The 17,182-nt window shown below is 40.0% G+C and overlaps 1 protein-coding gene across 2 annotated transcripts in view; it reads right to left on the bottom strand.

The window, feature by feature from the left end:
• LOC106571383 (centrosomal protein of 85 kDa-like) overlaps positions 1-11,338 on the bottom strand; it is an 83,065-nt gene extending 71,727 nt beyond the window's left edge. The window contains exon 1 of one of the 2 annotated variants that reach the window (XM_045695691.2): positions 11,239-11,338. In XM_045695691.2, the coding sequence (XP_045551647.1) occupies positions 11,239-11,254 (16 nt within the window). In that variant the 5' untranslated portion in view covers positions 11,255-11,338. Of the gene's footprint in view, positions 1-386; positions 738-11,238 lie in introns of those variants that run through there. The other variant, XM_014144405.3, reaches the window with a different exon arrangement.
• Positions 11,339-17,182: the final 5,844 nt, after the last annotated feature.

Raw genomic sequence — 17,182 nt, 5'->3', positions numbered from 1 at the left:
CTATCAGGACGAGCAGAACGCTAAATCCCCCGATGATGAAAAAAAACCCGCTCTCTCTGCAATCTGCATTATTTTGTCATGAACAATAGATTGTCACCTATTCAGGCATTTCGTTACAATGTCGCATTAACAACGAGGCTTCATCATAGCATTATCAAGAAACACCAGATGCCCCGGGAGAGGGCTACTACTGCTAGCTAGAGAGCTAGCTGAATCCGCAGAAACCCTTCTGTATCCATCAGTTTAGCATCAGCTAGCTAGAAGCTTGTGAAGACGTTCACCGATATGAGCATGAGCAAGGCTCTAGTCTGTTCAGACATTATTGCTATGAAAATATCAACACAGGGGCGTTATTCTTCCACAAAATGTAAATAATAAGATCTTACCTGTTTTAAAAGTATCAAATCCATCCTCAAATTCGTTTCTCCCCCACATTATGACTGATTGTATGCGCCCGATCGCAGTGAAACTCCGAGGGTAGAGAGCAAAACGTGATCACACAAAAGGTGGAGAGAATTCCTCAAGAACTTGTCATGATTACATTGCGCGAAAGGACATTCATAGCTTTAAAACTGAAACTTAACGGTTATTTATAACATGTCTTCTGCCCAAAACGAGCTCCATAAATCGAAAATCTGGGTAAAGTTGACTGAAGAACTAACTACTATTAAATTGATGGCAACAGCAACGCATGCAAGGATGTGATCTCACTGAATGCGTGCCACAGCTCCTGGCGAAAGGCTCAATCTGAGTTTAGTCTCCTCCCCCCCAAACAGTGCTGAGACCACTGCAGCTAGGCAATGGCTGAGTGCTATACCTCAATGGCTGAGTGCTATACCTCAATGGCTGAGTGCTATACCTCAATGGCTGAGTGCTATACCTCAATGGCTGAGTGCTATACCTCAATGGCTGAGTGCTGTACCTCAATGGCTGAGTGCTATACCTCAATGGCTGAGTGCTATACCTCAATGGCTGAGTGCTATTCCTCAATGGCTGAGTGAACTGCATTGGCGACCCTAAACATAGCCAACCGGGCATCGTGTAGTTCTCTCACATTCTGAGAAACGTTTCATTATGTAGCTTTTTGGCCTTTTGTTTTTGAGCTGCTGTATGCAGTCAAAGGAAAAAGTTTCAGCCCATAGGTAAGCATCATGCATAAATGGTGACGTTTCTTGGCCCGCTGTCACTTCTGTATTCTTTATTTATCAAGGTGGCGTGTATTCATGGCTGCCAAGGGAAGCCAGGGTTCCCCCCCAAAAAATGACTAAGATAAAAAACATAAAATCATTTCACTTCCATCTCTCTGTTTTTCATAATTGTCCTTAAATTCGCAAGAGGCTGAACGTATCTCAGCGGATACTTGAATTGTTGCGTCTTCGGTTGTTGTGTTGTTGTCTTCCGGTGGCTAGCTCGCTAGCAAAAATCATCCCTTTCCTAAATTAGCCATGGATGGAGATAGGGATTTGGACATGTGGTTTTACTTAATTCTCCGTACTGGCCAATGATTATAACGGCGATTCCGAAACAACCATAAATTAATACATTGTGCCTCTGGCCTGAGAGGATGGAAGTTCAATATGTAGCTAGTTGTAGTAGACTAATGTTAACTTTGGATACACCATAAAAAGTGTAATTAATAACTTCACCATGCTCTAATATCAACTTTGGATACACCATAAAAAGTGTAATTAATAACTTCACCATGCTCTAATATTAACTTTGGATACACCATAAAAAGTGTAATTAATAACTTCACCATGCTCTAATATTAACTTTGGATACACCATAAAAAGTGTAATTAATAACTTCACCATGCTCTAATATCAACTTTGGATACACCATAAAAAGTGTAATTAATAACTTCACCATGCTCTAATATTAACTTTGGATACACCATAAAAAGTGTAATTAATAACTTCACCATGCTCTAATATTAACTTTGGATACACCATAAAAAGTGTAATTAATAACTTCACCATGCTCTAATATTAACTTTGGATACACCATAAAAAGTGTAATTAATAACTTCACCATGCTCTAATATTAACTTTGGATACACCATAAAAAAGTGTAATTAATAACTTCACCATGCTCTAATGTTAACTTAGGATACACCATCCAAAGTGTAATTAATAACTTCACCATGCTCTAATGTTAACTTTGGATACACCATCCAAAGTGTAATTAATAACTTCATCATGCTCTAATGTTAACTTTGGATACACCATCCAAAGTGTAATTAATAACTTCATCATGCTCTAATGTTAACTTTGGATACACCATCCAAAGTGTAATTAATAACTTCACCATGCTCTAATGTTAACTTTGGATACACCATCCAAAGTGTAATTAATAACTTCACCATGCTCAAAGGGGTATTCAATGTCAGCTTTTTTTTTTACCCAGCTACCAATAGGTGCCATTCTTTGCGAGACATTGGAACATCTCCGTGGTCTTAGTGGTTGAAACTGTGTCTGAAATTCACTGCTCGACTGAGGGACCTTACAGATAATTGTATGTGTGGGGTACAGAGATGAAGTAGTCATTCAAAAATCCTGTTTAACACTATTATTGCGCACAGAGTGAGTCCATGCAACTTATTATGTGGCTTGTTAAGAATTATTTTACTCCTGAACTTATTTAGGCTTGCAATAACAAAGGGGTTGAATACTTATTGACTCAATACATTTCAAGTTTATATTTTTTATGTAATTTGTAAAAATGTGTTAAAACATAATTCCACTTTGACATTATGGGGTATTGTGTGTAGGCCAGTGACAAAAAATCGAAATGTAATACATTTTATATTCAGGCTGTAACACAACAAAATGTGTAAAAAGTCAAGGGGTGTGAATGCTTTCTGAAGGCACTGTATGTGTAACTAATGTGTAATATCTAATAAACAATAATACAAGTGTCACACCAAGACAGTACTCCCATGAATAGGTTACCAAGGTTACCCTAAAAGCCTCAGTGATGTGGAATCTTCTCTAACTAAAGTATTCACACCTCTAATCAGCTGGCTTTTCACATGAAGACTCAGTAGAGTTGTATATTCACAGTTGTGTTTGGAGCCCTGTGAAAAGCACCTGGTTAAAGCTGTTAGACAACAACAGCAGTCAAGAAAGTGTGATGAGCTCTAGTCGCCTATTTTGATGCCAGTTACCAAAAGCAGGGTTAAGGGAAAGGGGATACCTAGTCAGTTGCACAGCTGAATGCATTCAACCGAATTGTATGTCTTCCACATTTAACCCAACTTCTCTGAATCATTCCTAATGTAACATTCCTAATGTAACATTCCTAATGTAACATTCCTAATGTAAGCCTACACATTCCTGCTGCATTCTATGTAGCTATTGATACTTTTCTACTCACATCCTGAAATGATAAAGGGCACCTTGTAGGCTAACATTAAGCTGAAAACAGTGTGTTTGTTTTTGCTGGAAGAGAATATTATTTTAGACCTTGTCTAATGTTGGTTAACCCAGAACTAAAGTCTTGCGTAATTGGTCAGATGCTTGATTAGGTTCTGCAGTCTGTCCATGAAATATTAGACCTTGCTTTGCTCTGTTTAATTTCTAGCTAGTTATGTGCTTCACTGTAGTGTTGTCACGAGGCCAAAAATGTACTAACGATATGATACCAGGTCAGGTATCAAGATACCGAGTAGTATCACGATACCAGCGGGAAAATAAATCTGTGGCCTAGCATCCTGTTCGCCCCACGACCCGGGATTAGATTAAAACGTCCGTTGACATGGTTTGTGAAATGATATAAAATGCTTGCGAATCCCTTTAGAAAGAAAGAAATAATCTCGGGTAATATGGGTAGAGAAAATACATTTCCTTGCTGTAATGCTGCAACCATTTTCTCTCTCTGGAAGGTCTACTCAGACTGGCCTGTGCTCTTGGTTATAACCACTATATAAACCCATCATTGGTTATAACAGGTGATGGAATGCTCCAATGTAACAAATGCAGAACTCTAACAACAGAAAACTCATCAGGGTCTTCATCCCTGTTTGCCATCACGGCTAAATTCTATTTTAAAAACTGATGGAGGAATATATGCGCATGAAGAGCGGACGGAGAAGCAGGGGATTGGGGGCTGGTAGGCGATGTGGCTGGATGATTACAGCTGCCACAGATGATATGCCATGAAAATGAAGTAGATATTATTGGACCTGTGCATACAAGAAACTCGTAGCTGTTGATTAAATTCAACTGAATGTATAAACCAAACTGACTTTCTAAACATTTTATTATAACAGAAGCCAGCAGGTTCTTTAGATCGGTAGGGCTGAAAAAGTCGGTAGTATCATGGGAAATGGGACTACGGTTTCTAAAATGTTGGTACTATAAGTATCATGACGTTTTGGCACCGTGATATTACCATGGTATCAGTATACCATGAAACACTGCCTTCCCTGTAGCTCAGTTGGTAGAGCATGGTGTTTGCAACGCCAGGGTTGTGGGTTCGATTCCCACGGGGGGCCAGCACAGAAAAAAATGTATGAAATTGTATGAAATTTATGCATTCACTACTGTAAGTCACTCTGGATAAGAGCATCTGCTAAATGACTAAAATGTACTTCACTGTCCAGCTTTGTTCCTCCCTTGTAAGATAAATAAACCTCAGTAATCTACCTCAAATCTATTACAAACCTTGTCATCAAAATGTATCATGCTATACTGTTTAAAGGTCAGCCACCAGTGCTGGCTATAACCCCTATATAGGCCACCAAAGGACAGCCCCACTGTAACGGTTGTAGTCGGATTTAGACCAAAATGCAGCGGGGAAATTTGCACTCATCTTCTTTATTATAAACGGACAAGAAGGAGAACCAAAACGTACACAAAGAAAACACAACGACTAATCACAGGCTGGTAAGGCACAAAGCTATACACAGCATAACCTCCCACAAAGTACTCAACAAACACATACCTATATATAGGACTCTCAATCAGAGGCAACTAGAAAACACCTGCCTCCAATTGAGAGTCCAACCCCAATTAACAAAACATAGAAATACAAAAGACTAGACAGAACATAGAAATACACTAACATAGAACAGTGCCCAAAACCCCCCGGAATACATAAATCAAATACCCTACTAAACAAACCACCACCCCGAACCACATAAAACAAATACCCTCTGCCACGTCCTGACCAAACTACAATAACAAATAACCCCTATTACTGGTCAGGACGTGACACCCACTTTACTGAGAACTATGATAAAATCATTGTGTTAGGCCATTTTAATATTCATGTTGACAAACAGACAGTCTCCAAGGCCATTGAATGTATGAATATTTTTAGGTCTATGGGCTTTATCCAACATGTTACTAAGCCCACCTATAACCGTGGCCATACTCTGGACCTAGTTATTAGCAAGGGGCTTTCTATTGACATATCCTCTATTGTTGATGTTGCTTTATCTGATCAACACTGTGTATTTTGTACTACCTTGCAGTGGTGTAAAGTACTTAAGTAAAAATACTTTAAAGTACTACTTAAGCAGTTTTGGGGATATCTGTATTTTACTATACTATTTATAGTTTTGACAACTTTTATTTTTACTTCACTACATTCCTAAAGAGAATAATGTTCTTTTATGCCATACATTTTCCCTTACAACCAAAAGTACTCATTACATTTTGAATGCTTATCAAGAGAACATCCCTGGTCATCCCTACTGCCTCTGACCTGGTGGACTCACTAAACACACATGCTTCGTTTGTAAATGACGTCTGAGTGTTGGACTGTCCCCCTGGCTATATGTAAATGATGTCTGAGTGTTGGAGTGTGCCCCTGGCTATATGTAAATGATGTCTGAGTGTTGGAGTGTACCCCTGGCTATATGTAAATGATGTCTGAGTGTCCCCCTGGCTATATGTAAATGATGTCTGAGTGTTGGAGTGTCCCCCTGGCTATATGTAAATGACGTCTGAGTGTTGGCGTGTGCCCCTGGCTATATGTAAATTATGTCTGAGTGTTGGAGTGTACCCCTGGCTATATGTAAATGATGTCTAAGTGTTGGAGTGTGCCCCTGGCTAAAAAAACTGAAAATGGTTTACTTTATGTAAGGAATTTACATTTTTTACTTTTAATTGAAATGAAATGAAATGTACTTTTGATATTTAAAGTGAAAGTATATTTAAAACCAAATACTTTTATAATTTTACTCAAGTAGTATTTTACTGGGTGACTTTCACTTTTACTTGAGTAATTTTCTATTAAGGTATCTTTACTTTTACTCAAGTATGACAATTGGGTACTTTTTCCACCACTGCTACCTTGTTGCCCATAGCACAGGGTAATACTGAACACATTATTAAGAAATGCTATCTTAACTCTGAAGTTGCTACAGATTTCATTGTGTGTATGAACAATACTCCATCACCTATTCTGCCTTCCTCTTGTGATGATTTAGTTGATAACTTTAATAGCAAATTAAGGGTAACCATTGATGCCATGGTGCCAGTAAAGTTGAAAAAGGCTGCATCCAAACAGATGGATGAGTGAGGAAATGAATCAATTAAAGAGAAATTGCAGAAAGGCAGAGCAGAAGTAGAGAAAGTCAAAGTTACAGGTCCATTATGATATTCTGAAAGAGCAACTTGGCATATATAACAAGGCAATTAGAAATGCCAGATGGGCTCATTTCTCTAACATGATCACTGTTAATCAGAATAATTAGAGTGTGCTCTTCTCTACCATTGATGGCCTGATAAATCCTACCCCCTCAAACCTATGTGAACTTTCCTCCACATCTAAATGTGATGAGTTTGCGGTATATTTCAGAGATAAGATAACCAACATTAGGCTGGGTATCAGTCAACCAAGACCTGATGAGAAGTTTGATGATTTGTGCCCTAGCCTATCACTCAAAGGCACTATGGATTTATTTTCCCTGGTTGATACAAACATGCTCAGGAAAGTGATACCACAATTTAAGCCTTCTACCTGCCTTCTCGATCCTATCGCCACCACCTTCTTCAAAACAGTTTTTAATTGCATATCTAAAGAAGTGCAAGCTATTGTTTATAACTCCCTGTTCACAGGCACTTTCCTGACCACTAAAAACTGCTATGGTGAAACCCCTTCTGAAGAAAAGTCATCTAGATTATTCAGCTCTTAGCAAATTTGGGCCAATCTCTAAATTTAAATTCTTAAGCAAAATTCTGGAGAAATTGGTTTTCAAACAGCAGAATCATTTTTTAAGTGTCAACTGTATTTAAAAAAAAAGCCTATCTGGTTTTTGTGCCCACCACAGCACAGAGACAGACTTAGTTACAGTGGTAAATGATCTTAGAGCCAACACAGATGCCAAACAGCTCTCTGTCCTGTCCAACTCTTGGATTTAAGTGCTGCATTGACACTGTTGACCATGATGTCCTTCCGGTCCAGTTCTAAATTGGTTTAGGACCTATTTAACCAGTTCAGTTTATACATGTTACCCCTTGACAGTGTTTTCAGCAAGCACAGCATTGGTTTTCACTGCTACACAGACGATACACAACTTTGCATTTCTGTGTCACCAGAGGATTTTAGCTCCACGGATAAATTATTAGTCTGTATTAGTGATTTACATTTACATTTACATTTAAGTCATTTAGCAGACGCTCTTATCCAGAGCGACTTACAAATTGGATTTAAATACTTGGATGGCTCAACTTTCTCCAGCTAAATCAAGACGAGATACTTATTATTGGATCCAAAGCACAGAGAGAGAATCTTGTCGCACATTTTAATTCACGGGCAATAAAGATAAAACGCCAAGTAAAAAATCTAGCTGTTATTTTAGATTCTGAACTAAATTTCGAATCACACATTAGGAATGTGACCAAATAGCTTTTTACCACCTGAGGAACATTGCCAAGGTGCGTCTGTTTCTCTCTCAGGCTGATACAAAGAGACTCATCCTACATCATCATCCTAGCCCAGGTCCTGACCAAGACCAGATGGATAGCACACATTACACCGCTTTTAAGGTCACTGCACTGGCTGCCTGTGAGTTTTAGAATTAATTTAAAGATTATTCTATTGGTTTTTAAATCAATCCACGATTGTGCACCCCAATACATGTCAGACATGCTTTTAAGTTATGTACCCAGTAGGTCCCTCAGGTCCTCTGGCACTGGCCTTTTAACTATCCCAAAGCCTAGGACCAAGAGGCATGAAGAGGCAGCCTTCAGTTATTATGCCCCCAGCCTCTGGAATAGCCTGCCAGAGAACCTGAGGGGGGCTGAAACTGTGGACATATTAGAAAGAGATCTTAATACACACCTTTTTAGCTTTGCTAAGCTTTGTTCAGTTTTTGTTATTATTTTGTTTTTATCCTCTTATTTTTGTTGTGTAGTAACTATTTCCATTTTTTTATTTTATTTATTTGTTTTTGTTTATTCCATGTCTGAAATGTGCTGTATAAATAAAGCTTGATTCGATTTGATGCACTATGCAGAAATTGCTCCGCCATTTCCTGGTTGCTAAAATTATAATAGTTTGTCTAATTTCAGTTTATGGTACAAAACAAGCAACTATAGTGTAAAGAATCATTGTAGCATCTAAACCTCTGTGAAATATATTTTCCATAACCAAAAACATTGTATTTTCATCTGTTTGAAGCTGGTGTACAAAAACAAAACTTAAGACCTGGATGCATAGAAATAGCGCACACAGAACAGATATACCGCTTCTTGCTTTCAATAAGAATGACAGATCTATAACACTAAGGTCTGGTCACCCAAAAAGTTACACATTGCAGCTTTAAGTTAGAACAGAGGAGCTTCCTTAGCATCATACAATGGTGTCAACAAATGGACAAATTATGATAAATAAATGCGTTATTGTTCATTACACAGTAAGATCTCAATATGACAGAGATCATTCCCTGGCCATTAACAGGTTTAAACCTAGTGAAGAATAGTTGGAAGGACCACACCAATGACAATAACCATCTGAAGCATCACAGACAAAGCTTGTGTAATATTTCAACATGAGCTGCACTTTTGCATCACTACCAGACTGTCAGATTGACCAGATATGACACAGGAGGACCGATGCACATCAGTGCCATTGCTACAATGGCAGTCATGCAGAATGAGACTGTTTCAGGCCAAGGGGAACAGCCCCCTTGCAGAATTATTTGTGTACAGTATTGTCCTGGTTCAATTACCCACACCCTCTCAATTAAACAAATGCCATCCTTTGTGTGTCTGCATAAAAATGCAATTATCTCAATAGAAGAGTTAAACAGAGCTGCCAAAAGACATGGGACTCATGGGGAAGTGTGTGTTCTGAATCATTAAATGTGTTTTTCAGTAAAGTGTCATGTAATTGAAGACTTACTACCACAAAGTGAGAGCACATGATGGTTGCACACTCCCCCTGTTAACGCATAAAACATGTGGCTAGTATGATGTTAGTGTCCCTGATGTAAGACAAAGATAGTGTTTTGTTAAGGAACTTCATCCCCCAAGGTTTGCAGTGTTATACAACACAGTAAATATTAGAAATGGGGTCTAAATCAGATCCAAATCCACAATAATGATATAAAGAGAAGTGTAAAAAAAGATGACAGAATTTGCAGGAACAAGAAGTTCCAGATGGCAAACTGTACAATGAACCAAACACAAAACTGGGTCTCCCAACAGGATAGAACATGAATGGTATTGCAACAGCGTATTACATAATCATCCATTTCCATCATCAACATGAGTTATTGAGAACACTCTCCCGTTCAGTACATACTTGACAAGTTAGTACTTTGGCAGCACTCCAAAAATAACTAGGATTCGATTTGTCAATCACCACTTCTAATAATCATTCTACTGTTAAAGCGAGCACAATTGTAACTGTTTTCTGGTGATTTTGGAAAATGTTTGGGTGAGGCCTGAAAAAAACACCTGCGTATAAGAGGAACTAAGTTGTGCATATGTCTCTAGACACAGAGCAGACATGTAGTTCTGTATGGAACCCTGGCACTGCAAGACACAACATACCGTCTCCACGACAACAGTGGTTCTTTCAGTAAAACACCATGGCCCACTCCCTCTCTGAACAGTGGACAACACTCTTCAGCACAGAACAAAGAACACTTCACATTTACCAAACAATCCTTGGGCTGCTATCAGCACACATTTAAGTGTGATTAAACTCATGTCTGGTTATTTTCAGATGCACCTTTTATGAGCAGCAAATAGAACTTAAGTAAACATTTAATATGAAGTGGCTTGTAACTCAGCCCATTACAAAACCACATCTGGAATGTGGCTAAGTCAGGGGGAATTCCAATACAACTAGCTAATAATGGAATGCATTACTACAAAACTGTTCAAAGAAGGCCTCATTTTTCAAAGCCAAGAACACATGTTTTGGTATCAAAGCTGAAGTCTGGCACCCAGCCCTTATTAGAGTAATGAACACAGTCGCTATCCAGTACATAACATTTCATCTCAAAGAATATCTCTGTGTTCCACTGAGGACAGCAGTGACCCGCTGTTTTGTTGTTGTTTTCTCTCCGTCTACCTCAGATATTGGATCAGCAGAGGTGGATTACATGTAGAATCTCCACATCGTTGTAGCAATATCAATCAAGAGGGACTTTGGGCAAATGGAGGAGTGTCAGAATCAGTGTTTTTGTGCATGTTATCAGCTCACTGCAGACTGCTACCTGCGCCCACTTCCTGTTTCTCAGCCAGGAAACCAATGACTTGGCCTGGACACACTGCTACTACAGCCAACCTGCACTCTGAGCTCACTGTCACAGCCCACAGCCCACAGCACACACACGTCAACAGAAAACCCTGGCCAGACCACGTGTTACACTAACATACCATTACACTGGTACACTAGCATGACCACTACATGTTTACGGAGCATTAGCTGTTTACATGCCTCAACTTTAACACATTTCTGCCAGAAATAGTTTCTCTGAATAGTGCAATGGATGGCAGAGAGCTAATAGAACTTGAGAATATATCAACAAGATCCAAATGGCCTCTAGAATGGAATCCAGATTTTAAAAAACATGTGCAATTCTGTTTTAAGTAATCCAAAGACATCTATTTTGGTTGTATCCTCGACTTCACATATTTCCATCGGTTCAAATCACACAACCAGATTTCAATGTATTTATTTTGATTGTGAGCAACTATACACCGACATGAACAAATATGAGAAAAGAAAACAGGTAAAGAGAATAATATGGCATTAGAAAAAATGATCACTTACACACGTTCTTCTTCATGAGCACTTCAGCACACAATGCAGGAGCAGAGTGAGGAAGTGGTAAAGGGTTCAGAATGATTTGACATGAAACTCAACACAGGAACTTGATCAGCCAATCACTTTCACCAAACACAGCAAAGTTACATTTTGAATACAAGACGTGCAATGAGCAACGTGTATAACTCATGTCACACTTCGCTTTGTGAAGTTGGCCTACTTTTGAGGAAGAATTCAAAACATCAAAGGAGTCAAAAGATCTTGAACCTTTTAACACACGTTATAAAGAAAAAACAATATCATACAATCTTTTGACAGTGAAGCATGCAGCGGGAAAACAATCAAGTTATAGCTTCATGTCTGAACAAGAAGCCTGCTTCCTCCAGGCCACTAGTAAATCTGCCTGTGTTCACCATTAGACTTAGTCAAAGTGCGCTTCTTAAACCATGGGTTTAGGTTGCCTGTTAATCACCATCTTGATGGGGTGTTTTGTCTGACCCTCTGTCTGTAACCGTATAGATCAATATTGTCCGTCTACATTTTCTGAAGTGTCTGGACAGGCCCATGGTCTCTACTCCAGCTTCCACAATCTCCTCATGGTCATCCCGGAAGCTTTGAGCTCCACCTTCAAGTTGAACCAGAGGCCAACTAAACTTCTGCAATAGATCTCTACGCCCCTCTCTTCCCCCTCTTACTCTAAGATAAGACCATTTGGGTGCAGTTTTGGGAAGTTCCGTGTGAAACTCAGAGGAAGCTGAAAGTTGGTAGTAGTGTCTTTCTACACAGTAAGTGTTCCTTAGTCAGCAGTTATATTATGTTCAGTGTGTTCGTGTCCGGCCTGTCAGTGCAACAGCGGTGTTGTGTTGCCCAACTTTTTGCATCAACAACGTTCTCATACACAGTTGAATACATCTCAGTGAGAGAGTTATGAATGTATCAATGTATCTAAAGTGTAAGATTGAATCCCAACCTTTACAGTAGAAGTGAGTTTCAAAAATATTGAATCTAATGCATGTTGTTTTCAAACTCGGAGACAAGGTGAGTTTAGGTGAAGTGTACTAGCTTGGAGGTGTTGTCAGTCACGTTAGCCTGCATGAGTTCATACCACAGGCATCCAGCTGTTCTGACAGGAGTTATCTATCAGTCAGGATTCTCCACTCAGCTCCCCTCTCTGCTCCTGCAGCACCATTGCAAAAAACAAGCCTGTGAAATATCTCTAGTCTGTTTATGTAACAGTGTGCAGGCAACCTTTCACTGCTGCTCATTCCCATGGAACCCGCAGATCTAGTACCACAGGTTTCAGAGGCACGTTGGAGTACATTAGGAACCTGAAATGTTTTTTTAACAGCTAGGGATGCCCTGAGAGGGAATAGGAGAGGAATGTAGCAAGCCAGTTAGATTAGGTTAGGAGCTACTTAGAGCATGGTTTCCCAAACTCGTTCCTGGGGCCTCTGCTGGGTGCAAGTCTTTTTTGCCCGAGCACTACACAACATATTCAAATAATCAACTCATCAAGCTTTGATCATTTCAATAAGTTTTGTAGTGCTAAGGAAAAAAACAAAAAGACTGTGTTTGGGAAAGAGTAATTTAGTTATGTAGGCCTACGTCATAAAACATTTTTTAAAGACAATTTTCCCAAGCAGTTGAGAAATGATAATACAAAACGTAGAACAGACTTACCATAAAAAATGCTCCAAATGAAAAGACAAACCCTGAGGAATAACTCCAAACAGCCACGAGGAATAAGCTGAGGACAAAAACCAAACAGACTCTGTTAAATCCACTAACAATAAACAAAGACCACTTCATGTGAGAGATCCCAGACATGTGCATTTGACACAAAGCAACTGTAAGCTGTTCAGACTGCCAAAACCTGCTGAGATAAACTACCACTATGGCTAATAAGTCCTTAATTAGCAGTATGTACACTATGGAATTATGTAAATGATGCAATATATTCTACATTTCAATAAGGATGCATATTATTCAGTTGTTTTACCTCTCCTAATTTTAATAAGTATAGCTTATTTTATTGTAAAAGTATTATAGGTCAAACTGAATTTCTCCAAAGGATGGCACTTTTTCTCAAATCTGTATTATTATGAGCACATGTATTTCACTTGACATTATTACTGTAACAGTGCCAAGATTATTGCGGCAAGAACATATTAAATCATTTGAACAGGGAGATCAGAAGAGCCTCAGACACACACCTTGGACACAGAGGACAAATTAGAAATACAATATGCTCCTGAAAATCTTTGTAAAAGTGAAGGAATACCAGAGGGATGACATCCTGCAGTGGTTGGGTTAGGTATTGTATGTGCCAGTGTTGTGAGACAGTCTGGCAGATGGCTAATCAATATATCTTCCTCATTAATGAGGCTGCTGTTTCATCTGCAGGAAGTTAGTATCCATTAACTCCTCATCTTACCTCCTTTCGTCACCCACCTCCAACCTTAATCCATTAATATCAACATCACACCAACTCACTGGGGACTGTCTGACTGACATTGAGCAGTCTGACCTTCACCAACTAGAACAAAAGAGATGCTTAAGCAAGTTTGGATGATAGGATTGTAATGTGTAAAACGCATCTTGATACGTTACCTTTATGCAAGTGGCTGATCCTGTTTCTTTATAGCAGAATGGGTCAGCCTCTCTGGTTTGAGTTTGAAAAGTAAAACTGTTGTTCCTAGGGAGATTTGATTGATTTGTTTCCACCTTCTTAAATGTTATACTGAACCAAAATATAAACACAACATGTAAAGTGTTGGTCCCATGTTTCATGAGCTGAAATAAAAGTTCCCAGAAATGTTCATACGCACAAAAAGCTTATTTCTCTGTTGTTCACAAATTTGTTTACATCCCTGTTAGTGAGCATTTCTGCTTTGCCAATATAACCCATCCAACTGACATGTGTGGCATATCAAGAAGCTGATTAAACAGCATGATCATTACACAGGTGCACCTTGTGCTGGGGACAATAAAAGGCCACTCTAAAATGTGCAATTTTGTCACACAATGCCACAGATGTCTCAAGTTTTGAGGGAGCGTACAGTTGGCATGCTGACATCAGGAATGTCCACCAGAGCTGTTGCCAGAGAATTGAATGTTAATTTCTCTACCATAAACCACCTCCAACGTGGTTTTGAGAATTTGACAGTACGTACAACCGGCTTCACAACTACAGATGACACGTAACCACACCAGCCCAGGACCTCCACATGAGTCTTCGTTACCTGCGGGATCCTTTGAGACCAGCCACCCAGACAGCTGATGAAACTGAGGAGTATTTCTGTCTGTAATAAAGCCCTTTTGTGGGGAAAAACTCATTCTGATTGGCTGGGCCTGGCTCCCCAGTGCGTGGGCCTATGCCCACCCATGGCTGTGCCCCTGCCCAGTCATGTGAAATCCATAGATTAGGGCCTAATGGATTTATTTCAATTGACTGATTTCCTTATATGAACTGTAACTCAGTAAAATCATTGAAATTGTTGCATGTTGCATTTATATTATTGTTCAGTATAGTTACACAAGTAGTGGGGTTGATATTGTCAGTGGCCTTGCTTGACCGAGCCATCACATCTGATCCCATTAGCTATTGCTGAGTAGTCACAGATTCCCCCGGTACTGCTGCTCATTCCGTGCACCAGCTCCGGAGGTCTACGTCACCGGCTTTCTAGGCGTCACTGAACCGGATTCATTACCACCAACCCCGGACTGTTCTGTCTCATTACGCACACCGGGTTCCCATTCCCTCTGTGCCCTCTGTTCCCATGTCCGTTGGTCTTGTGAGTAACTGTGCTTTGTTGTTTCGGCTATTGTGCACTTGTTATTTCGGGTCTCATCCCTTGTAATGTTAGAGGTTTAAACCTCACTCTTTTGTTTGGGTTACATCCCAGTGTATTTTATAAACATGTTTGTTTGGGTTACATCCCTGTGTATTTTATATACAGTGAGGGAAAAAAGTATTTTATCCCCTGCTGATTTTGTACGTTTGCCCACTTACAAAGAAATGATCAGTTTATCATTTTAATGGTACGTTTATTTGAACAGTGAGAGACAGAATAACAACAAAATAATCCAGAAAAACACGTCAAAAATATTATTTAATTATTTGCATTTTAATGAGGGAAATAAGTATTTGACCCCTCTGCAAAACATGACTTAGTACTTGTTGGCAAAACCCTTGTTGGCAATCACAGATGTCAGACGTTTCTTGTAGTTGGCCACCAGGTTTGCACACATCTCAGGAGGGATTTTGTCCCACTCCTCTTTGCAGATCTTCTCCAAGTCATTAAGGTTTCGAGGCTGATGTTTGGCAACTCGAACCTTCAGCTCCCTCCACAGATTTTCTATGGGATTAAGGTCTGGAGACTGGCTAGGCCACTCCAGGACCTTAATGTGCTTCTTCTTGAGCCACTCCTTTGTTGCCTTAGCTGTGTGTTCGGGTCATTGTCATGCTGGAATACCCATCCACGACCCATTTTCAATGCCCTGGCTGAGGGAAGGAGGTTCTCACCCAAGATTTGATGGTACATGGCCCCGTCCATCGTCCCTTTGATGCGGTGAAGTTGTCCTGTCCCCTTAGCAGAAAAACACCCCCAAAGCATAATGTTTCCACCTCCATGTTTGACGGTGGAGATGGTGTTCTTGGGGTCATAGGCAGCATTCCTCCTCCTCCGAACACGGCGAGTTGAGTTGATGCCAAGGAGCTCCATTTTGGTCTCATCTGACCACAACACTTTCACCAGTTGTCCTCTGAATCATTCAGATGTTCATTGGCAAACTTCAGACGGGCATGTATATGTATTCTTGAGCAGGGGGACCTTGCGGGCGCTGCAGTATTTCTGTCCTTCACGGCGTAGTGTGTTACCAATTGTTTTCTTGGTGACTATGGTCCCAGCTACCTTGAGATCATTGACAAGATCCTCCCGTGTAGTTTTGGGCTGATTCTTCACCGTTCTCATGATCATTGCAACCCCACGAGGTGAGATCTTGCATGGAGCCCCAGGCCGAGGGATATTGAGTTCTTTTGCGTTTCTTCCATTTGCGAATAATCGCACCAAATGTTGTCACCTTCTCACCAAGCTGCTTGGCGATGGTCTTGTAGCCCATTCCAGCCTTGTGTAGGTCTACAATCTTGTCCCTGACATCCTTGGAGAGCTCTTTGGTCTTGGCCATGGTGGAGAGTTTGGCATCTGATTGATTGATTGCTTCTGTGGACAGGTGTCTTTTTTACAGGTAACAAGCTGCGGTTAGGAGCACTCCCTTTAAGAGTGTGCTCCTAATCTCAGCTCAATCTTTCTGATTGAGGGGGTCAAATACTTATTTCCCTCATTAAAATGCAAATCAATTTATAACATTTTTGACATGCGGTTTTCTGGATATTTTTGTTCTTATTCTGTCTCTCACTGTTCAAATAAACCTACCATTAAAATTATAGACTGATCCATTCTTTATCAGTGGGCGAATGTACAAACTCAGCAGGGGATCAAATACCTTTTTCCCCCACTGTACGTGTTTGTTTGGGTTACATCCCTGTGTATTTTATATACGTCTTTGTTTTGGGCTTCGTCCCCGTGTCATGTTCATGGCATCTTGTATTTTGGGTTGAGTATTAAAACCCCCCTATTACGTATTCCTGCGCCTGTCTCCGATCCTTATACAACATGACAAGGAACTTTCATGCAGCTTCCTTATGGAATGCCATCCACACAGTCATGACAACAGCCATGCTCCCTTTGGTGTGGTGCTTTCTGGCATTGGCTCAGAGGATGAACCCATTATATACCACATCATAATACACAGCCTTAAGCAAATGTAGGGCCCAGTCAGCCATCACCCACATTGATTTGTGCCTCTGATTTTTTACTTTGAATGAACACAATGTTTGCCTACAGCAACATTGCGTGTTTTCACGGAGCGTGTAATATTGCCCATTCCA

This window comes from Salmo salar, chromosome 15 (genome assembly GCF_965601325.2).
Source record: "Salmo salar chromosome 15, fSalSal1, whole genome shotgun sequence".
In the NCBI taxonomy this organism is placed as follows: Eukaryota; Metazoa; Chordata; class Actinopteri; order Salmoniformes; family Salmonidae; genus Salmo; species Salmo salar.
Note: the sequence above shows the minus strand (reverse complement) of the source record. Positions and strands in the feature narration are given on the sequence as shown.